This window comes from Bubalus kerabau, chromosome 3 (genome assembly GCF_029407905.1).
Source record: "Bubalus kerabau isolate K-KA32 ecotype Philippines breed swamp buffalo chromosome 3, PCC_UOA_SB_1v2, whole genome shotgun sequence".
Classification (NCBI taxonomy): domain Eukaryota; kingdom Metazoa; phylum Chordata; class Mammalia; order Artiodactyla; family Bovidae; genus Bubalus; species Bubalus kerabau.
The window spans coordinates 35232989-35256617 of NC_073626.1; the positions used below are offsets into that span (position 1 = coordinate 35232989).

The 23629-nt window shown below is 47.3% G+C and overlaps 1 protein-coding gene across 1 annotated transcript; it reads left to right on the forward strand.

Annotated features, from left to right (window-relative positions):
* Nucleotides 1-13394: 13394 nt before the first annotated feature.
* Nucleotides 13395-16570, forward strand: DNPH1 (2'-deoxynucleoside 5'-phosphate N-hydrolase 1). The gene is given in 7 exon segments (XM_055574411.1): nt 13395-13474; nt 13763-13914; nt 15318-15386; nt 15557-15667; nt 15976-15990; nt 15993-16185; nt 16286-16570. Coding segments are annotated over 6 exon segments (537 nt in total). The 3' UTR covers nt 16103-16185; nt 16286-16570.
* The last annotated feature ends 7059 nt before the right edge of the window (nt 16571-23629 follow it).

A 23629-nucleotide genomic window follows, 5' to 3' on the forward strand; every position in this document is an offset into this window, starting at 1 on the left:
TGTGCTTTTGTGTCTGCCAGTGGGTGAGGTGCCTCTGTGTAGACAGGGGCCAAAAGAGATGGCTTTTTGAGATCTCTGCCAACCCAGTACAGGAATGGATCTTTTCCTCTCTTCTTTCCCTCTACACTTTTTATAAGCGCACGGCTCTGCCCTCCCAGTGACCCTGAACAGTCACAGATGGAAGGAAGTTCCTCAGGCTGGGTATGGTGGGGGATGTGGAGAGGAGGAAAGTGCCTAGAATACCTATGGATGGGGCAGGAGCTCCATGAGTCTCAGTTTACTTGGGATAGACTCATTGCCCAGGGCTCCTGTGTCTGACCATCCAGGCAGCATGGGATAGTGAAGGCGGGGAAACCACCTTCAACAGGTCATGGTGTGCCATGAGGGATCTACAGCAGGAGGAACATTGCCACTCTTTTTCTGCCAAATGACTCAGCTGACTGTTTCCTCCAATCCATGCAACTTCAGAGTGTCAGGACTGTGGGGATATCAAATAGGCTTCTGCCTTCCTTCTGCCAAGTGGCAAATGGGGCATCAGGTATTCAGAGGGCAATGGGGGCAATGGCAGGAGGGGGAGGGATGGGGCAATCTGGAATAAAGGTGGAGGAGACAGGTAGAGGACAAGATTGAAGAAACAATTGAACCAGGAGGGAGGGAGCCTTAAGGAATTAAGCAGGGTGACCTCTGGTGGGCCCTCTGAGTCCTGTGATGGTGGATTCTACAGACTGAAGAGGACAATGTGAGTCCTGATCCCATTCTATAGATGGGCAAGCAAAGAAGGAACAGGTGAAGTGGGGAAAGGTGGAGTGGAGGCAAGTGGATAAATGAGGGTTCCCTGCCTCTCCCTGCCCGCCAGCTTCCCTGCTCTGCCTCAGAGGACTGCACTCAGCCCAGGCTAAGGTGGGATGACACAACATAAGGAACTTGCCTGCCCCATGATCGCCCGCTCAGGACCCTTTGGTGTGTAGAGGCATAAGTGTGTTGTGAGAGAGGGCTTGTGGAGGAGGTTTTATGAGTATCTGTCAGCGACTGTGTGTGTATGAGAGAGTGGGACCAATGATGTGTGTGTGTGTGATGGGGGGGTGTATCCAGGTGGTTGGGAGCTCATCATGGCATATGCACATAGAGGTGTTGATGTGCACCTGTGCAAGGTGTAAGCCAGGTGTGTGTAGGAATATGGGAGCCCAGGTAAAGAGAAGTGTGGGAGAGCGGTGAGGAGTAATGGGAACAGGTGAAGAGAGGTGTGGAAGGGGGCAGAGGGGAACGGAAGGGACAAGGGGAGACAGGATCAAAGGAGGGGGTACATCGGATAGAGACAGGTGAAGGAGAAGCATGACAGGTGAGAAGGGGTCAGCACCAGGAGAGGTGCTCCTGGGCACAGTTGAGGGGTAAGGAAGTAGGTAAGGAGGCTGCTGGGAGGAATGGAGGGACTGAGGACAAGGGAGAGGGGTTATGGAGACAGAGGAGAGGACTGTCAGGGATGCCAGGAGAGTGAAGCCACAGGGACCGGGACTGGCGGAGCGGCGGGGAGCAGCACCCCGGGAGGACAGGCTGGAGAGTGTGGGTAAATGCGGGCGGCAGGGCGCCGTTCCAGGCCTCGGGATGCGGCCCAGGCTGTTGTAGGCCAGCGTCCCAGCTCGGGTGGAGACGGAGACAGAGCCGGCAAAGGGAGGGGGAGCTGGAGAAGGCTGCACTGGGAGCTGAGCCAGGCCGAGGCCCGATGGGTCCCCAGAAGGAGCCCCCTCCCCGACCCCCGCCCGGCCCGCCGGCCGCGCCCCGCCCCGCCTCGCCTCGCCTCGCCTCACCTGCTCTGTGCCCGCTGCGGCTGCGGCTGCGGCGGCGGAGGCAGCGGCTCGGGGCGGCGCATCCCCCGGGGCCGGGGCGGAGCGGGGACGGGGGCGGCTCAGTGCGGCGCTGGGTGGCCCGCTCCCTCGGGCGGCGGTGGCGGCGGCCTCCCGACCGGGACCATCCCGGCCCGGTCCGGCCCGGCCCCGATCCTTCTCAGGCGACAGCAGCGGCAGCAGCAGAGCGGGGAGCTGCCCACAATGCACTGCGCCGCCAGCATCAGCACCAGCCCTGACATCACCTCCTCACCGCCCTGGGCTCTTACATCATCGTCCTTGCTCTGACATCACATACCACTCTGCTCCTTTCTCCACTACTTCGACTCTACGACTGTCTCTCGGATCGAACTGCTCCGGCTCCTAAGGTTCTTCTCACTGGCCTCTGGCATTCACTTGACCTCCATCCCCCAGTCGTGCCCTGTCACTCCTTACCTGTCCCCACAAACCTCACCTGTCTCTATCACCCTTTATCTTCTCCACTCCCAGCGTGTCCCTATCATGCCTCACTTGTTTCCATCAGCCTCAACTGATTCTCCCACAACACCTTCCATACATTCATATTCCTTTCCTCTAAATTAATTCCCCTTCACCTGTACCCATCCTCTCATAAGTCCCCTCCCCTTTTCTTCTAACACCATCCCTCACCTATAACTCTCACCTCCCTACCCAGGCTCAGCCTGGACCTTTCTTACTTTGGCCCTTTCTCCTATCTGTTGACAAACTCTCTTTGTTTTTCTCACCAAATGGGATGAACACTCCTTTCCGTGACATAAAACATTCTTCTCAATATGAGCCCAGAGAAGCTATTAATACCCTTCTGGACATATTGGATTGCTCAACATTCCCTGAACATACTTTGCATTTTGTTTCTCTCAGTTCCCTTCCTTCCATCCCTCTTGTCCTCAACAAATGCACACTAATTTCAACAATCGTGATGACAACAATAATAACAGTAATGATTTACTCCTGCCAGACACTGGCCTGAATTTTCACGTGTTAATTCATTTAACCTTCATAATAACCCTTTGAGGTAGCATACTATTGTTATATCCATGTTATTTTATATATATTAGCTTTAATTAATTAATTTGGCTGTGTTGGGTCTTTGTTGCTACATGGGCTTTTTCTAGTTGCAGCAAGCAGGGGCTACTCTCTAGTTGCGATATGCCGGCTTCTCACTGCTATGGCTTCTCTTGTTTGCAGAGCATGGGCTCTAAAGCGAGCGGGCTTCAGTAATTGTGGCACATGAGTTTAGTTGCTCCCTAGCATGTGGAATCTTCCCAGACCAGGGATTGAACCAGTGTCCCCTGCATTGGCAGGAGGATTCTTAACCACAGGATCATTAGGGCAGTCCTTAAATTACTTTTTATTGGAGTATAGTTGCTTTATAATGTTGTGTTAGTTTCTTCTGTATAGCAAAGTGAATCAGCTTAATATACACATATATGGTCTCTTTTCTGGATTTCCTTCCCATTTAGGTCACCACAGAGCACTGAGTAGAAGTCCCTGTGTTATACAGTAGGTTCTCATGAGTTAATTATTTTATACATAGTGTCAATAGTGTATATATGTCAATCTCAATCTCCCAGTTCATCCTTTCCCACCTATGTTCTCTAGGTCTGTGTCATTATGCCCATTTTATAGATGAGGAAACTAAGATGCAGAGAGGTGGAGTAATTTGCCTTAAGTTACACACACATAGCTAACAAGTGGCAGAGCTGAAATTCAAACCCTGGTCACAGGGTCTATGCTCCTAACCTCCATGCTGGGAAGAAGGGTCACTGAATCTGCAAGAGTAGTCATGCTGCTGCTGCTAAGTCGCTTCAGTCGTGTCCGACTCTGTGCAACCCCATAGACGGCAGCCCACCAGGCTCCGCCATCCCTGGGATTCTCCAGGCAAGAACACTGGAGTGGGTTGCCATTTCCTTCTCCAATGCATGAAAGAGAAAAGTGAAAGTGAAGTCGCTCAGTCGTGTCTGACTCTTCGCGACCCCATGGACTGCAGCCTACCAGGCTCCTCCGTCCATGGATTTTCTAGGCAAGAGTACTGGAGTGGGGTGCCATGGCCATAGGAGGCTTCTTGGAGGAGGTGCACTCAACTGTAATTTGAAGAATATGTAGGGATTTTTCAACTGATGAGTGGGGCCAGGGCAAAGGGTGGGAGGGACTTCCAGGCTGAGAAGATAGCATGTGGTGAGCTGGGGGTGACCTTGTGCCAGGTCATGAATGAAGGGCTTTGTGTGCTGGGCTAAGGAGATTGCTTCCTCTACATTTAGTTTTTGAAAGCTGGATAATGTGATGAGCCATCCAGATCCCCCTTCAGAATCCAGGGACTCACTTCCCTGGCTGCCTAGGGTGCTGAAGACCAGCTCTCACAGCTCACTCCCTCTCTAGAATTGCCCTTGACCAAGAGAGTTGCCATGCCCAAGATCACATGCCCTTCTGGGGGACATCCCATAGCCAGTCAATGATAGAGCTGTGAGTGCAAAGGCCTGGCCCCCTCACCCCACCTCAGAGCAGCTCTGAAGGGACATCCCATTTATAAACCCCCCATAGGATGAGGCAAGGCATCTGCTGAGGCTGCATCAAAGCTCAGCGTCTCCTCTGTCCAGTTCTTCTTCCTTCACCCCTCCTCAGATGTTGATCTCAGAGCACTTCCCATAAGCCTGCTGCATGAGCATCCCTGTCCCAGACTCAGTGTCCAGGAGACCCAGACCTTTTGAGAAGAAATCACTGAAGAATTTTAAGCAGAGATAAGACACAGTTTGATCAGAGTATTAGGTTAGAACTCTAGGTTGACTTTTTTTCTTTTTAAGGTTTTTAAATTTTTTATAATTTTTTTTTTTTCCCTGCACTGCATGTAAGATCTTAGTTCCCTGCCCAGGGATCGAACCTGCGGCCCCTGCAGTGGGGGTGTGAAGTCTTAACCACTGGACCACCAGGGAAGTCCGAGCTTTATTAGTATTTTAGAAGTGTTGCTGTGCTGTCTTCTAGCTTGCATTGCTTCTGATAAAAGATCTGCAGCTATCCTTATCTTTGCTGTTCTGTGTGTAATGTTTTCTACCCTGGCTACTTTTACAAGTTTCTCTTGATCACTGGTTTTAAGCCATTTGATGATGTACCTTGGTGTAGTTTCTTGCACTTGGAGTTTGTTGACCTTCTTTTAAATATGGATTTATAGTTTTCATCAAGTTTGGAAAATTTTTGGCCATCAAATATTTTTTCTGCTCTTCTCTTTCCTTCAGGGACTGCAATACCCTGTCTACTAGGCTGCTTGAAGTTGTCCTGCAGCTCACTGATGCTTTGTTCATTTTTTCTCAGTCTTTTTTCTCACTGTGTTTCATTTTGGATAGCTTCCATCATTATTTACTCAAGTTTCTTAATCTGTGCTTCTGCGGCATCTAATCTGGTTTGAATCCCATCCAATGTATTTTTTTAACTGTAGTTTATATCTCTAGAAGTTCCATCTGGGCCTTTTAAATTTTTTTCCCATGTTTAATTTTCCTTCTAACTTCTTAAACATATAGAATAGTTATAATAACTCTTTTAATGTACTTGTGTATGAATTTATTATCTGATAAATTTATGAATCCATTTCAGTTGATGTTTCTCTGCACCGTAGGTCATATTTTTCTGATCCTTTTCATTCCATAATTTTTTGGGGTGCCAAATATTGCTAATTTTACGTTGTGGGGTCCTGGATATTTTTGCACTTCAGTAAATATTGTTGAGCTTTGTTCAGTCCCTAGAAATCTTGCAGGCAGGCCTCCACCTGGCTTGTTTCTGTCTTTCAGGAATCACTGTCCTAGGCTGCCTGGTGGCCAATATTCACGTCATTGTTTTATGTATCCCCTCAGGTTTTTTTGGCTTGCTTCACTGATGGGTCAGATGGTAAAGAATTTGCCTGCAATGAGAGAGACCAGGGTTTGATCCCTGGATCAGGAAGAGCCCCTGGAGAAGGAAATGGCTACCCACTGCAGTATTCTTGCCTGGAGAATACCATGAACAGAAGAGCCTGCTGGGCTACAGAAGTCCATGGGGTTGCAAAGAGTCAGACACAACTGAGCAGCTAACACGTTCACTTTTGAACATTCTGCAAAGGAAACCATCAACAAGATGAAAAGGCAGTCTACAAAGTGAGAGAAAATATTGCAAATCATATATCTGATGAGGGGCTAATATCTAAAAAATACATAGAATTCACACAACTTTTAAAAGTCCAATTTAAAAATGGGTAGAGGAGACTTCCCTGGTGGTCCAGTGGTTAAAAATCCCCTGCCAATGCAGGGTACACAGGTTTGATCCCTGGTCCCAGAAGATTCCACATGCTGCGGGACAACTAAACCCATGTGCCACAACTACTATGCCCAAGTGCCCTAGAGCCTGTGCTCTGCAACAAAAGAAGCCACAGCAAGAAGCCCCTGTACTTCAAGGAAGAATAGCCCCAGTGCCCCCCAACTAAAGAAAGCCCATGTGCAGTAACGAAGACCCAGTGCAGCCAATTAATTACTTAATTGAATTGAATTGAAAATATTTTTTAAAAGTGGGCAGAGGATTTGAATAGACATTTTTCCAAAGAAGACAGGTAAATGGCCAATATGTATGTGAAAAGGTGTCTAACATATCGAGGAGCAATTAAGCCTGTGCACAGCAACTATTGAACCTGTGCTCTAGAACCTGGGAGCTGCAATTGCTGAGCCCATGTGCTGCAGCTGTTGAAGCCTGCTCACCTAGAGCCCATGCTCTGCGACAGGAAAAGCCACGGCAACCAGAAGCCCAAGCACAGCAACTAGAGAGTAGCCCCTGATTGCCGCCAACTCACGGAAATGTAAATCAAAACCACAATGAGATGCTACCTCACACTTGTCAGGATGGGTGTTATCAAAAAGACAAGAGGGAGTTCCCTGGCAGTCAGTGGTTAGAACTCTGAACTTTCACTGCCATGGACCTGCGATCAGTCCCTGGACAGGACGTGCAGTACAGACCAAAAAATAATTAATTAAAAGACAAGAAATAACAAGTGTTGGTGAGGATATGAAGAAGAGGGACCCCTTGTGAACTGTTGGTAAAGACTGTATGTGTGTGTACAATGGAATATTGTTCAACCATGGAAAAAGAAATCCAGCCAGTCCCAGCAACATGGATGGAATTTGAAGGCATTAAACTAAGTGAACTAAGTCAGACAGAAAAGCACAAATACTGTATCATATCACTTATATGTGAAATCTGAAAAAAAAAAATGACATCACAGATACAGAGAAAAGATTTGTAGTTACCAGAAGTGGGGGGATTCCCTGATGGCTCAGAGAGTAGAGTCTGCCTGCAATTCGGGAGACCTGAGTTTGATCCCTGGGTCTGGAAGATCTCCTGGGGAAGGAAATGGCAACCCACTTCAGTATTCTTGCCTGGAAAATCCCACGAATGGAGGAGCCTGGAGGGCCACAGTCCAGAGGATCGCCGAGTCAGACACAACTGAGCAACTTCACTTTCACTTTCAGAAGTGGGGTGTGGTGGTGGGTGAAGTGAGTCGAGGTGGTCAAAAGGTAGAAACTTCCAGTAATAAGATGACTAAGTCCTGGTAATGGTGACTGTCGTTAACAAACTGTATTATATACTTGAAATTTGCTAAAGTTGGACATTATTTTGCTGACAAAGGTCCGTATAGTCAAAGCTATGGTTTTTCCAACAGTCATGTATGGATATGAGAGTTGGACCTTAAAGAAGGCTGAGTGCTGAAGAACTGATGCTTTTGAACTGTGGTGTTGGAGAAGACTCTTGAGAGTCCCTTGGACTGCAAGATCAAACCAGTCAATCCTAAAGGGAATCAGTCCTGAATATTCATTGGAAGGATTGATGCTGAAACTGAAACTCCAATACTTTGGCTGCCTGATGCGAAGAACTGACTCAATGGAAGAGACCCTGATGCTGGGAAAAACTAAAGGCAGGACGAGAAGGAGACGACAGAGGAAGAGGTGATTGGATGGCATCCCTGACTCAATGGACACGAGTTTGAGCAAGCGCCGAGAGTTGGTGATGGACAGGGAAGCCTGGCGTGCTGCAGTCCATGGGGTCACAAAGAGTCGGACACGACTGAGTGAATGAACTGAACTGAACAGGCTGGATCTTAAAAGCTCTCAACACAATAAATAAATTTGTGACTATGTGTGCTAATGGGCATGAACTAAACTTATTGTGGTGATCATTTCAAAATACACAGGTGTATCATATCATTATATACCTGAAACTAACAAAATGTGACATGTCAATTATCTCTCAACTTTAAAAGTCCACTTAACGGGCTTCCCTGGTGGCTCAGGCATGAAGGATCTGCCTGACAGTGCAGGAGACATGGATTTGATCCTTGATCTGGGAAGATCCCACATGCAGAGGAGCAGTTAAGCCCATGCACAGCAACTGTTGAGCCTGTGCTCTAGAACCTGGGAGCTGCAACTACTGAGCCCATGCGCCATGACTACTGAAGCCTGTTCACCTAGAGCCCATGCTCCATAACAGAAGCCACAGCAACCAGAAGTCTGAGCACCACAACTGGAGAATAGCCCCTGATTGCTGCAACTAGAGGGAAGCCCGAGAAGCAATAAAGACCCAGCACAGCCAAAAATATATAAATTAATGGAATTATAAAAACAAAATGCATAAAAACAAAATTATAAAAAAAAATGCAATGCAGGAAGACGCTACAAGCCTTCTTCAGTCACTGAAATATTTAAAAAATAATCCACTTAAGAGAAAGCATAACAAACAAAAGAAGCGGTGGCGGGGGAAGTATACTAAATATAAAGGACAAAAGAAGATAAGAGGAAAAACTTCCAAACCTGTAAGTAATCACAAAAAATAAGAATGGATGAAGTTCATTAATTAACAGACCATCAGCTTTTTAAAAATGTAAATATAAGCTGCTTACTAAAGATGCATTTGGAATACAGAAAGGTTGAACAAAAGGTATAAAAATATATGAGTCCAAAAGAATTTTATAAAATGGGTCACTTTATAAGGACAAAAAAGGATACCACTCAAAAAAAAAAAAAAAAAAAAAGGATACCACTCAGAACTTGTATTCACTTACTAGTCTCAGAATACAAAGTAAAAATAGTTAAAATTATAGGGAAAAAATTTTTAAATTCACTGTCAAAGGGAGGGTTTAACAAAATTACCCCAATAATTGATACTTGTTAGCAAGCAAGATCCAACCAGTCCATCCTAAAGGAAATCAGTCCTGAATATTCATTGGAAGGACTGATGCTGAAGCTGAAACTCCAATACTCTGGCCACCTGATGCAAAGAAACGACTCATTTGAAAAGACCCTGATGCTGGGAAAGCTTGAAGGTGGGAGGAGAAGGGGACGACAGAGGATGAGATGGTTGGATGGCATCACTGACTTGATGGATATGAGTTTGAGCAAGCTCTGGGAGTTGGCGACAGGGAGGACAGGGAGGCCTGGCGTGCTGCAGTCCATGGGGTTGCAAAGAGTCGGACATGACTGAGTGACTGAACTGAACTGAACTGAGCAAGCCATTTGTTATAGTTTTAGTTTTCAAATGTTCTATATCCTTACTATTTTTTTTTCCATTTGATTTATCAATTACTGGGGTAATTCTGTTAAATTCTCCCTGCAGCCAACTCCCACTCCCAGCCCAGCCCTCCATGATCTGCTTTCTGTTTCTCTAAATATGCCCTTTCCAGACATTTCATCTAACTGCAGTCATGCACTGGGTCGTCTACTATTCCTGATACTAGGACATAAGTTGGATACACTGACCTGCACCACCCTGGCTCCCCCTCCCATCACTTAGTGCTGCATCCCTCCAACTCAGGCCTCTGCCCTGAGCTGAGGATCTGAGCTGCCAGCCATGGCCGGCTCTGCATCCTGACCACCTCAGCTGTGGGCAAAGAATCAATCGCAGGGCCTTGTTTCCCATCTGGAGAAACAGACAAAACATCCCTCTCCTCTTTCTCCTTCAGCCTGAGGTGGAACGGGGATATCAGACCCCTCGGAAGTGTGGACCCTAAGGAGATGGAGGCTGGCTTCTTTTCTTGAGGACACAGAGGCAGAAGCAAGATGCTCTGTGTCGCTATAGGCATGTGCTCCTCCTGGGAGGCGAGAACCGCAAGACAGTGTGACTGAGGGTGAGGAGGGCGTCCTCAAGGTCTCCGGCCGCTGGGGCCCGCCTCCCTTTAAGGGCGCGTGTGTGACCGTGTGTGAGAAGGCACCGGGAGCACTGGTGCTCAGCTGTGCACACGTTTCCCCATGGTCTTATCTTTGGCACTGAGCCCATCAGAGGACACAGGTAGTCTAAGATTTCTTTGCCTTCTCTTTGTGTCCTTGGATTTAAAAAAATGATAATTGTGTCTGCTCTGTCACTCCATATGTGGGTAATTCATAGTTTAATCAGGAGGAATTCATAGGAAACCGCCAATGACACTCTCCTCTGAGAAATGGGATTGGGGGTCTCAGGATTCCCTTTCCATCGCATACTCTCTCATTACTTTTGAAATTCTTGTCCTAAGTTTGTGTAATTTTCATTGGAAAATGAAAATTATTCATAGAAGTGAGACATGATGTGTTTGCCTGGCTCCCTGCAGATCCTGCTTCCATCAGATTAGTTTAGGGCTGAGCAGATTACAAAGTGCTACCGAATGCAGCTGCTCGTTTCATCCACTCAGCCATTCAACAAACATCTGATGAATGTTTCCTACAGGCTAGGTACAGCTCTAGAAGCTGGGGATATAGCAGTCAACAGAGAAAAATGTCTGCCTTCTTGGGGACTTACGTTCTACTGGGTGGAGAAAGACATACAACAAAATTAATCAGTTGTATGGTAGTGAGAAGAGAAAGACCAGGCAGAGGAGGGTGGTGGGGATGGGAGGCTGCCACATTGAAGAGGGTGGTCAGGAAGGTAACATGAACAGACTTGAAGGAGGAGAGGGAGTGACTGGGGACCACTCTGGGAGAAAAGGGCTCCTGCCTGCTCAGACACCTCAGTCATGTCCAACTCTGTGCAACCTCATGGACTGTAGCCCACCAGGCTCCTCGGTCCATGGGATTCTCCAGGCAAGAATACTGGGGTGGGTTGCCATGCCCTCCTCCAGGAGATCTTCCTGACCCAGGGATTGAAGTTGTGTTTCTCAAGTTTCCTGCATCAACAGATGGGTTCTTTACCACTAGCACCACCTGGGAGGCCTGAAAAGGGCTCAGAGAATAGCAAATGCCAAGGATCTGAGGCAAGAACATGCCCAGCTTGAGGAAGAGGCAGCGTGGCTGTGAAACAGACACTGAGGCCAAAGGAGCTGGGATGACAGAGGTGAGAGAGGCGCCAGGTCCTGTGGGGCTGCTGAGCCCCTGAGGGGGTTTGGGGTTTTACCCCAAGTGCGATGGGAGCCTTTGGAGGTTTGGCTGAAGAGGGTCATGACCTAACTACTGGGTTTACAGGTCCCCCTGCTGGAGACCAGACTGTGTAGCAGGAAAGGGGGTGGACTGTGGGGAGGCTGAGAGAGGTGGTGGAGGCTTGGAGGAGGGGGCGTCAGTGGAGGTGGTGGGTGTGTTCCCCTCCAGGACCTTATTGGGTCTTCCAGGGCCAGACCCCTCTCCCAAATCCTCTGCTTTAGCTCCTCTGTGAAGTACCTACTACTGCACAATTGCAATCATTTCACATGCTAGCAAAGTAATGCTCAAAATTCTCCAAGCTAGGCTTCAACAGTACATGAACCAAGAACTTCCAGATGTTCAAGCCTGATTTAGAAAAGGCAGAGAGGAACCAGAGATTAAATTGCCAACATCTGTTGGATCATAGAAAAAGCAAGAGAATTCCAGAAAAGCATCTTTTTCTGCTTCATTGACTACACTAAAGCCTTTGACTGTGTGGATCACAACTCTGCAAAATTCATAAAGAGATGGGAATACCAGACCACCTTATCTGCCTCCTGAGAAACCTGTATGCAGATCAAGAAGCAACAGTTAGAACCGAATATGCGACAATGGACTGGTTCAAAATTGGGAAAGGAGTACAACAAGGCTGTATATTTTCACCCTGTTTATTTAACTTATGTGCAGAGTACATCATGCAAAATGCCGGACTGGATGAAGCACAAGCTGGAATCAATACTGCAGGAGAAATATCAATAACCTTAGATATGCAGATGACACTACCCTTATGGCAGAAAGCAAAGAGGAACTGAAGAGCCTCTTTATGAAAGTGAAAGAGAGTGAAAAAGCTGGCTTAAAACTCAACATTCAAAACACTAAGATCATGGCATCTGGTCCCATCATTTCATGGCAAATAGATGGTGAAACAATGGAAACAGTGACAGACTTTATTTTCTTGGGCTCCAAAATCACTGCAGATGGTGATTGCAGCCATGAAATTAAAAGACACTTACTCCTTGGAAGAAAAGCTATGACTAAGCTAGACAGCATATTAAAAAGCAAAGACAAAACTTTGCCAACAAAGGTCCGTATAGTCAAAGCTATGATTTTTCCAGTAGTCATGTATGGATGTGAGAGTTGGGCCATAAAGAAGGCTGAGCGCTGAAGAACTGATGTTTTTCAACTGTGATGTTTGATAAGACTCTTGAGAGTCCCTTGGACAGCAAGGAGATCAAACCAGTCAATCCTAAAAAAGGAAATCAGTCCTGAATATTCACTGGAAGGACTGATGCTGAAGCTGAAGCTCCAATACTTTGACCACCTGATGTGAAGAACTGACTCATGAGAAAAGACTCTGATGGTGGGAAAGACTGAAGGAGGAGAAGGGGACAACATAGGACAAGATGGTTGGATGGCATCGCCAACTTCATGGACATGAATTTGAGCAAGCTCCAGGAGATGGTGAAGGACAGGGAAGCCTGGCGTGCTGCAGTCTATGGGCTTCCAAAGACTGAGCGACTGAACAGCAACAACCCCGGCCAGACCCCTCTCCTAAATCCTCTGATTTAGCTCCTCTCTCAAGTACGGTAGATAATAGTATCTGCCCGCTTTCTGAGTTGTTCGGCAGATGCTCAAGCCACCATCCACCAAATGGATGAAATTAACTACCTGATGACCATGCGCATGTGGCCCACAGACCTATCAGAACCTTAACCCCTGACACCGGGCGCTGTTAACCTCAGCATCAACCAGAGAGTTGTGCAGGAACATCCCATACGCTGGGACTTCAGGCCCTGACCTGGCCTTAAAAATGCTCTCTTGGACCCTAGCAGGGAGTTTGGATGTTTTGAGCTCCTCCCCTGTCCTGAATTCCCTGCTTTGGGGGCCTGGCAGTAATCTCTACCCTTTCCTTCACCCACAACCCCAAGTCGGCAGAGGGGTTTTACTGGGAAACCGGGAGCTGACCCAAGGCTGGCTGCTCCACAGGCTGGCTTCAAAGTTTGGAGATATTTGGAAGAGAGAACCCGTAGGAGTTGCTGACGGATTGGGTATAGGAGCTGATGAAAAGAGAAGAGTAAAAATTGACTCCAAGGTTTGGGACCTGAGGAGCTCGGAGGAAGGAGTTGCCTTTGGCATAGATGGGGAAACCTGGGGGCGGCAAGCGGCCATGAGTGAGGGGGCAAGGACCCCCGCCTTCTGCCTGGCAGTGTTAAAGAAGTCCGGGAGGCGCTGGGTCCCCAGACGTGCGTATCCTTAGCGTCAATTAACAGGTGTGGACACTCGGGAAGGAAAGCTCCGCAGGACGCGTGGGGTGGGGCCAGGACGCTGGTAGCCCGCGGGCGCCCCCGGGCGCGGAGAGGGAAGCGCGGCGGCTGGAGCGCCGGGAACCTGCCAGCAGGCCCTGTTCTTCTGATGGACCAGCCGCAGCGGACGCGAGGACCGGGAGCCGGACGTAGGGATCGTGTCCCGGCTGCGGCGCTTCGGGGCGGTTCTTCCTGAGCAGTGGCGGCTGCTGAGCAGGATGTGAGCGGTGAGGCTGCCAGGGCGCGGGCGGCGGGGAAGGCGAGGGCGGCTCTGGCCGCTCGACAGAAACTGCGCTCAGTCCGTGCCGCTGGGCTCGCCCACCGGCGGGGAAGCTCCGGGCGGGGCCCTACCTGAGAAAGAACTGCGGCCAGGAATCAGACCGCGTGCGTCCGACCCGGGAGCCCACTCCCCGCATTCAATTACTATCATTTTGGTCCTTCGTGGAGAACTTCTTGGGCTCCTTCCGGAGGCTTTTGTAGGAGCAGGAAGGGAGGGGGCCGCGCTGACCTCTTCTCTCTCACCTAGCACAGAGCTTCCCTTTCACGTGGAAGTATCAGCCCTCCCTGACCCGACAGACCCCAGGTCCCGTGAACACCCTCTCTCTCAGGTCCCCTGATCAGACTGTTGCCAGTGCCTACTGCTCCTGCGGCGAGGTAGTCCCGGATCCTGGCTGGTTTTCTACTTTGGAAAGGGTGCCAGAACTCTCGCAGTTCTCAGAAAACCTCCGGGGTGTGTCCCCCTTTTCCCTCTCATGGGCAGAGCCGGGATCTGTAGGACCCGATGCATTTCTCAGAGACCTCTTGATTTGAATTTGATTTTTGACTGCCCTGGGTCTTCATTGCTGCGCAAGGGCTTCTCAATGCGGTGACTTCTTTTGTTGAGGAGCCTGGGTTCGGTAGTTGTGGCCTGTGGGCTTAATTGCTCCACCTCAGGCATGTGCAATCTCCTCTGTTCAGGGATGGAATCCATGCACTCTGCCTTGGCAGGTAGATTCTTAACTACTGGGTCACCAGGGAAGTCCCTGTGGCATCCTCTTTAAAAAGATGCATCACAAAGTTGCTGGTGCTTTGGGAAGGACCTGTGCTCAACAGTATTCTGAGGGAGCTTGTTGAAAATGCAGATACTGGGATAAAACCTTTGAGTCCATTTTTAATAAGCTCTCCAGTTATTCTGCTCTGCTCTGGGGCGTGTGACCCTCATGCTCCCAGTGGGTGACATTCAATCAAGCTGGAAAGCTGGGATCCTGGCCTTGTGACCCCAGGATCTCCCCTGCCTTCACACCATCTCCCACTGGTTACACTTTGCTTTCAGGCAGGGATTCTCAAACTCGCCTGGGTATGAGAATCACCTGGAGAGCTCAGTCAGTGGTCCAGGCTCATCGATACCTGGGTCTTTGTAGTTGATCGGGTTCTCAGGTGGTTCTCACTCCCACCAAAGCCTGAGAGCCTGTGGGGCCCTAGGTTCCTTGCACGGGCCAGCCTCTTGCTCCTCCTGCCTGTCCCCACCTGGGATGTGATTCCTCCTCCTCCTGTCCACCTCTGATCACTGATCTCCACCTCACCTGTATCACTCCTGTTGTTGATCACATTCCGCTCCCCGGAACAGGACTGCATTTTCCTTGCAGGCTTTTCCATTTCCCTAATTCATGGAATCCTAGTGTTGGGGGACCCTTGGAGGCCATCTCTCTGTCCCCTCCCCTGAGCAGGGTGGACCCGGGGGTGTCTAGGGCAGAGGAGAGGAACTGAAGCCCAGGGTGGGTCCCTGACCAGCTTTCCCTCAACCACAGGGGAAGAGGCTGCTGGAGGCGACAAGCTCATCCATGATCGGGACCTGGCCTGGCTGCAGCAGGCAGATGGTGAGTGGCCCACCGTCCTGCCTGCAAACTCCCCTGGGGTCCTAGATCCCCTGGACCTGCCTGGTTCCCCCCTCCAAGGGACTCCCTAAGTTCCCTTCTCATCACAGCCAGACTGTGTCGTGTGTCCCTCACAAGCCCGAGGGTGAGCCTTGGTCTCCTTTCTTCCCCAATGGTCATGGCAGAAGTGACCCAGCCCTCTCTGGGGTTAGGCTATGAGCTGGGCTGGGCCGTAGCCCTCCACAAACCAGTCCTGTGCCTGTTTCGCCCAAAGTCTGGCCGAGGTGAGCCCCCCCAGCCCTGGCCTCCTTTCCCAGCTGTCTGAGGTCCCTGCCCTCCTCTCCTTCCTTGGGAGGCTCTGAGCACAGTGCCCACCCCAGAAAGGGATGGGAAAGGGAAGGGCAACAGGCAATGTGGGAGGGGAGTGTGGGAGGCAAGGAGGAGTGGAGAGGGAGGGGGAGGGTGGGAGGGGGAGTGTGGGAAGGGGGAGGGGTGTTGGGGGGAGGGGGAAGTGTAGGAGGAGGAAGGGGAGTGGGGGGGGAGTCGGTGGGGGGGGTGGGGGAGCCACCTCCACCCGCCTCCTCCTTCCCAGTGCTCTCAGCCGTGACCTGGGAGCAGCTGATGGCTCCAGGTTTCAGGTGTGTGACTTGCCAGAGGCAGAGGCGAAGGCAGTGGTTCTTCCCGAGCAGGTGGCTGCCTCTCCTGACCCAACTGTTTGACTTCACCCCAGTTTATGAAATTCTCCTGACCCCAGACTTGCTCTAGTACCTTTCCTGCCTCTTAGCCCCAGTACAGACACATGGTATGTTTTCAATTCTAGCTTTATGTCTGTGTGAATGTGGAGGTGGGTGCACATCCTCAGAAATAATCTTCTTAGCACCCTGCTTCACTTCAATATGTAGAGCCCTTTAAAGGTCTGCAGGCCCCCAAGAGAAGGATACTTCATAACGCCCTCAAGCTCCCCCCAGGAACATTCAGGAGTTTGGAGGAAGCTGGTCTTAGGAGGTTGCCATTCCTTTGTCACTGATGCTGTACTGGACACCTAAGTACCCACTGATGGATGAATGCATAAAGGAAATGTGTATGTGTATATAGTGTGTATGTATACACACACACACACACACACAATGGAATATTGTTTAGCCATAAAAAGGAACTCTTGCCCACTGCAACCACATGAGAAAATGATGTAAGGAAAATAAATCAGACAGAAAAAACACAAATACTGTATCATATCTCATGTGAGTTTTTTTTTTTAAATGACCTCAGATACAGAGAACAGATGGTTGTTTGCAGAAGTAAGGGGTGGAGGTTGAAATAGGTTGAGGTGGTCAAAAGGTACAAACTTCCTAATAAGATAATTAAGTCCTAGGGAAGTAATATACAGTGTGGTGAATATAGTTAACAATACTGCATTTTATATTTGCATGTTGCTAAAATTAGAGATACTAAGGGAACATTTCATGCAAAGATGGGCTCGATAAAGGACAGAAATGGTATGGACCTAACAGAAGCAGATGATATTAAGAAGAGGTGGCAAGAATACACAGAAGAACTGTACAAAAAAGATCTTCACGACCCAGATAATCATGATGGTGTGATCACTCACCTAGAGCCAGATATCCTGGAATGTGAAGTCAAGTGGGCCTTAGAAAGCATCACTATGAACAAAGCTAGTGGAGGTGATGGAATTCCAGTTGAGCTATTCCAAATCCTGAAAGATGATGCTGTGAAGGTGCTGCACTCAATATGCCAGCAAATTTGGAAAACTCAGCAGTGGCCACAGGACTGGAAAAGGTCAGTTTTCATTCCAATCCCAAAGAAAGGCAATGCCAAAGAATGCTCAAACTACCGCACAATTGCACTCATCTCACATGCTAGTAAAGTAATGCTCAAAATTCTCCAAGCCAGGCTTCAGCAATACGTGAACCGTGAACTTCCAGATGTTCAAGCTGGTTTTAGAAAAGGCAAAGGAACCAGAGACCAAATTGTCAACATCCGCTGGATCATCAAAAAAGCAAGAGAGTTCCAGAAAAACATCTATTTCTGCTTTATTGACTATGCCAAAGCCTTTGACTGTGTGTATCACAATCAACTGTTGAAAATTCTGAAAGAGATGGGACTACCAGACCACCTGACCTGCCTCTTGAGAAACCTATATGCAGGTCAGGAAGCAACAGTTAGAACTGGACATGGAACAACAGACTGGTTCCAAATAGGAAAAGGAGTCCGTCAAGGCTGTATATTGTCACCCTGCTTATTTAACTTATATGAAGAGTACATCATGAGAAACGCTGGGCTGGAAGAAGCACAAGCTGGAATCAAGATTGCCGGGAGAAATATCAATAACCTCAGATATGCAGATGACACCACCCTTATGGCAGAAAGTGAAGAGGAACTAAAAAGCCTCTTGATGAAAGTGAAAGAGGAGAGTGAAAAAGTTGGCTTAAAACTCAACATTCAGAAAACAAAGATCATGGCATCTAGTCCCATCACTTCATGGCAAATAGATGGGGAAACAGTGGAAACAGTGTCAGACTTTATTTTTTGGGGCTCCAAAATCACTGCAGATGGTGACTGCAGCCATGAAATTAAAAGACGCTTACTCCTTGGAAGGAAAGTTATGACCAACCTAGATAGCATATTGAAAAGCAGAGACATTACTTTGCCAACAAAGGTCCGTCTAGTCAAGGCTATGGTTTTTCCTGTGGTCATGTATGGATGTGAGAGTTGGACTGTGAAGAAAGCTGAGCACTGAAGAATTGATGCTTTTGAACTGTGGTGTTGGAGAAGACTCTTGAGAGTCCCTTGGACTGCAAGGAGATGCAACCAGTCCATTCTGAAGGAGATCAGCCCTGGGATTTCTTTGGAGGGAATGATGCTGAAGCTGAAACTCCAGTACTTTGGCCACCTCATGTGAAGAGTTGACTCATTGGAAAAGACTCTGATGCTGGGAGGGATTGAGGGCAGGAGGAGAAGGGGACGACAGAGGATGAGATGGCTGGATGGCATCACTGAGTCGATGGACATGAATCTGAGTGAACTCCGGGAGTTGGTGATGGACAGGGAGGCCTGGCATGCTGCGATTCATGGGGTCGCAAAGAGTCAGACACGACTGAGCGACTGAACTGAACTGAAGAGACTATATCTTAGTTTTCAACAAAAGAAAATAATTTATTGTGTGGTGATGGATGTTAACTAAACTTACTGTGGTGGTCATCTCAAAATACACACATGTATCACATCATATTGCATACCTGGGACTAATGTTATATGTCAGTTATATCCAGTATTTTTTAAAATCTACGTAAGACAAAGCATGGCAAATAAAAAATAGGAAAAAGCATAGTAAGTAAAGCACAAAAGGGATAGTGGGAAAAACTTCCAAACATGTATGTAATCAAAATAAATAATGACATTTCATTGAGTAAAAAGAGCATTGACTCTTTAGTAAGTAGCTTATTACCTGCATTTCTACAGACACACTTGGAATATAGAAAGGTTGAAATGAAAGACAAAAATATGAGTCCAGAAGGATTTATTAGGAATAAAAGTAGATCACGTGAGGACCAAAAGTGTACCACCAAGAACATATAAGAATTCTGAACTTGTACTCATCTACTAGTCTCAGAATACAAAGTAAATATAGTTGAAATTAAAAGAAAAAAATCCACTGCCAACAGGATAGTTATATCAGTAATTGATAAATGGGCAAAAAAAAATAGTAAGAATGTAGAAGATTTGGGGGAAAAAACGTAAATAGCAAGCTTGATCTGATGTGTATGTGGGTATAGACTTCTATATGTATTATATAAATACTGTATTATGTATTGTATCTGTTTTAGATTTATCTTAGATATTATATTATCTATTATATATAGATATTAATATAAATGTATGTTATATATGATAGTATATATGTGTATCTATAATACATGTTAAAATATGGATCTGAAATAGATATAACAAAATTTAAGTGAAGTCGCTCAGCCATGTCCAACTCTTAGCGACCCCATGGACTGCAGCCTACCAGGCTCCTCTGTCCATGGGATTTTCCAGGCAAGAGTACTGGAGTGGGGTGCCATTGCCTTCTCCAACTTCCCAGCTGCAATGGTGACCCCCGAGAGCACAACTGGGACCCCATAACAAAATTTAAGGCTGGATAAAACTGGATAGTGGCTACAAGGGTATCTGATATACTGTTCTCTATACTTTTCTCAGACTTGCTATGTTTTGTAGTAAAATTTAAAATTCTTAATTATTCATAAGAAAATACAAAATTGAGTCCTAAGGCTGAATTTCCTCTTTTGGCCTCTGTAGATTCCTGACACCGGGAAGAAGAGGACTAGGACTCCAGATGTTCTTCACTTTCATAAAACTGTCCTCGTGAATGACGTCACCAGCAAGAAAACATCCTAGCCACAGGGATGGGGAGGAACTCAGACTAAGAATGTACCTGAGTTAGGTGCGTATGGTGTAGATTAGGGCAGAGAATCTCAGCCCTGCTTCCTCTCCAACATATCTGAGAAAGGAAAGTCACCTATGGAAAAACAAACAAAATCCAAGGGAAGGTATATCTGGTCCCTGCGGCTTCTTCTTGGCTGGAGGTGATGTGTGATCCAGGTGTTAAAGCTGGAGTGTGAGGTTGAACCTGAAGAGATCCTGCACGTGCTTAACTTTGGCTTTCTCTGAATCTCTGCACCCTTCACATGTCCCTCCATAACATTCATCTGACTTCTCTTCTTGAGTTAACTCTGCTCCTTCCCAAGCCAGATGGAGTCTCAGGTCTCAGACTCCTCTTCACCCGTTTTATAGCTCCTTTAGTGCCCACGGAGTGTCTCATGTAGAACACATGCTTTAAAAATGTATCCCCACAGCTATAGATTTAAAGAAATTTAAGAGGCATATGAACAATGAGGAAGGTGAAACCACATGACTAGGGATGCACATTTGGGTGATAGCTTCCTGTTTCTTTATGGTTTTATGTCCTTTTTTTCTTTGTCCTTCCTGTAAAAGTAAGGGCAGTGGTTCATTTGGAGGGAATGAGGAGGCCATGATTGGAATTGAACACATGCAAGTTTCTGGGTGGCTGAAGATCTCTCTCTTGATGTGCATGAGCAGTGGTTACAGAGTATTTTATTAGTGTTTTTTTTTTTAATTATTGTTTTATTTTTGGCTGTGTTGTATCTTTGTTGCTGTGCTGGCTTTTTCTGTAGTTCTGGAAAGTCAAAGGTACTCTCTTGCTGGTACTTGGGCTTCTCACTGCTGCGGCTTCTCTTGTTTGGAGCACAGGCTCTGGGGCATAGCGGGCTTCGGTAGTTGTGGCTCCCAGGCTCTGGACCATAGGTTCAGTAGTCGGGGTACACAGGCTTAGCTGCTGTGGGGCATGTGGGATCTTCCTGGACCAGAGATTGAACCCACGACTCCTGCATTGGCAGGCCAATTTTTAACCACTGGACCACCAGGGGAGTCCTATTGTATTTTAAATATTTGTTTATTTGGCTGTGCTGGGTCTTAGCTGTAGAATGTGGGATCTTAGTTCCTTGCCCAGGATCGAATCCAGGCCCCCTGCAGTGGGAGCGGAGTCTTAACCACTGGACCACTGGGAACTCTCTAGAGAGGATTTTATTATACTTCAGTTGTTAAGGTGGTTTTCTCAGGTGAGTTTTACATTATAATAACATTTTTATTGGTATATTCAATGAACAAATGAATGAATGGTTCTGGGCATTGAGCATGGTGGTTGCTAACATCAAAATAGAGACATCCAGATACTCTGTGCCCCATGGTGGAGCACACACCACCACCTGTGAGGTAGTCTTGCCCCAGATTGAACCTGAATCTAATTACACCTCTAGATCCAACTCCTGTTTATAGCATCGAGGAACATTGTAAATGCTAGTACAGAAGTATCATCAGCAAACTCCAGCCTGCAGAAACCTCTACAGGACAAATGAGGGGAGGAGAGAAGATTTGCAGGGGGAACCTGTTGATCAAAACAGACTTAAAAGGCATGTCAGCCAATCCCCATATGTGGACTTGATGTGGCTTGTTTTAAATAAATTGCAAACAAATATTTATAACATTGGTAAGACAAATTGGAAATTTGAACATTGATGAACTATTTGATGACAGTAAGAAAATCTTACAAAATTTTTCAACCCTGAAATTTTTGCTACTTTTTTTTGTATTTTTATTATGATTTTTAAAAATATCTTTTAGAGACATATTAAAATATTTACAAATGGGGACTTCTCTGGTGGTCCAATGGTTAAGACTCTGCACGTCCCCTGCATGGGGGCACAGGTTTGATCCTTGATTGGGGAACTAAGATTCCACGTGCCATGTGAAGTGGCCTATATATATATACACACACACACACACAAATGTAATAATATGATCTTGAATTTGTATCACAACAGTACAGTGAGGAAGTTGAATATGCACATACATGAAACAAGATATAAATTGGTCATGAACTACTTGTTGAATCTTATTATACTATTTTCAGTACTTTATTATTGCCTTTTTAAAAACAGCTTTATGAGGAACAACTTATATCGGTAAAATCTGCCAGCTGTGAGTGTACAGTTTAATGTAAACTTGTAGGGTTGTGCAGTCATCCTTACGGTCCAGTTTTAGAACATTCCCATCACCACAGAAGGTTTCCTTGGGCCCTACCCTGCTGTCAATGCCTGCTCCCAGTCCCAGCTGGGACTACTCCATAGTCTGCTTTCTGTTTCTCTAAATACGCCCTTTCCAGACATTTCATCTAACTGCAGTCATGCTAGTCTTCTGTTCCTGATTCTAGGACATAAGTTGGATACACTGACCTGCACCACCCTGGCTCCCCCTCCCATCACTTAGTGCCCCATGCCTCCAACTCAGGCCTCTGCCCTGAGCTGAGGATCTGAGCTACCAGCCATGGCCGGCTCTGCATCCTGACCACCTCAGCTGTGGGCAAAGAATCAATCGCAGGGCCTTGTTTCCCATCTGGAGAAATAGACAAAACATCCCTCTCCTCTTTCTCCTTCAGCCTGAGGTAGAACGGGGATGTCAGACCCCTCGGAAGTGTGGGCCCTAAGGAGATGGAGGCTGGCTTCTTTTCTTGAGGACACAGAGGCAGAAGCAAGATGCTCTGTGTTGCTACATGCATGTGCTCCTCCTGGGAGGCGAGAACCGCAGGACAGTGTGACTGAGGGTGAGGAGGGCGCCCTCAAGGTCTCCGGCCGAGGGGGCCCGCCTCCTAAGGGTGTGTGTGTGACCGTGTGTGAGAAGGTGCCGGGAGCACTGGTGCACAGCTGTGCACACGTTTCCCCATGGTCTTATCTTAAGCACTGAGCCCATCAGAGGCCAGAGGTAGCCTAAGATTTCTTTAGCTTCTCTTTGTGTATTTTTAAGAGTATTTTTTAAAAAATATTCTTTATTGTGTCTTTTTAGAGATTTATTTATTTATTTGGCTGTGCTGAGTCTTAGTTGTGACATGAAGGATCTTTCCTGCAGCATGCGGGATCTTTGGTTTGGGCATGTGGGATCTAGTTCTGTGACCAGGGGTCAAACCCAGGCCCCCGGTGTTGGAAGAGTCTTAACCACTGGACCACCAGGAAAGTCTCTGTGTCTTTGCCTTTTAAAAATGGTTACTGTGTCCGCTCTGTCACTCTAGGTATGGGTATTTCATAGAATGGAGGAATTCAGAGGAAACCATCAGTGATGCTCTCCTCTGAGAAATGACATTGGGGTCTCACTTTCCACCGGGTACTCTCTCATCCCTTTTGAAATTTTTGTCTTAAATTTGTGTAATTTTCATTAGAAAAATGAAGATTATTATTAGCAGTGAGCCCTGGTGTGTTTGCCTGGTTCCCTGCAGACCCTACTTCCATCAGATTACCTTAGAGCTGAGCAGATTACAAAGTGCTACCAAATGCAGCTGCTCATTTAATCTGCTCATTCGTTCAACAAATATCTGATGAGTGTTTCCTAGAGGCCAGGCACAGCTCTAGAAGCTGGGGATACAGCAGTAAGCCAAACAGAGAAAAACGCCTGCCCTCCCAGGGACTTACATTCCACTGCCCATAGAAAGACATGCAACAAAATTAATCAATTATATGGTGGTGAGATGGACAGGGAAGCCTGGTGTGCTGCAGTTCATGGGGTTGCAGAGTTGGACATGACTGAGCGACAGAACTGAAAGGAAAAAAGACCAGGCAGAAGAGGGTAGTGGGGATGGAAGGCTGCCACATTGAAGA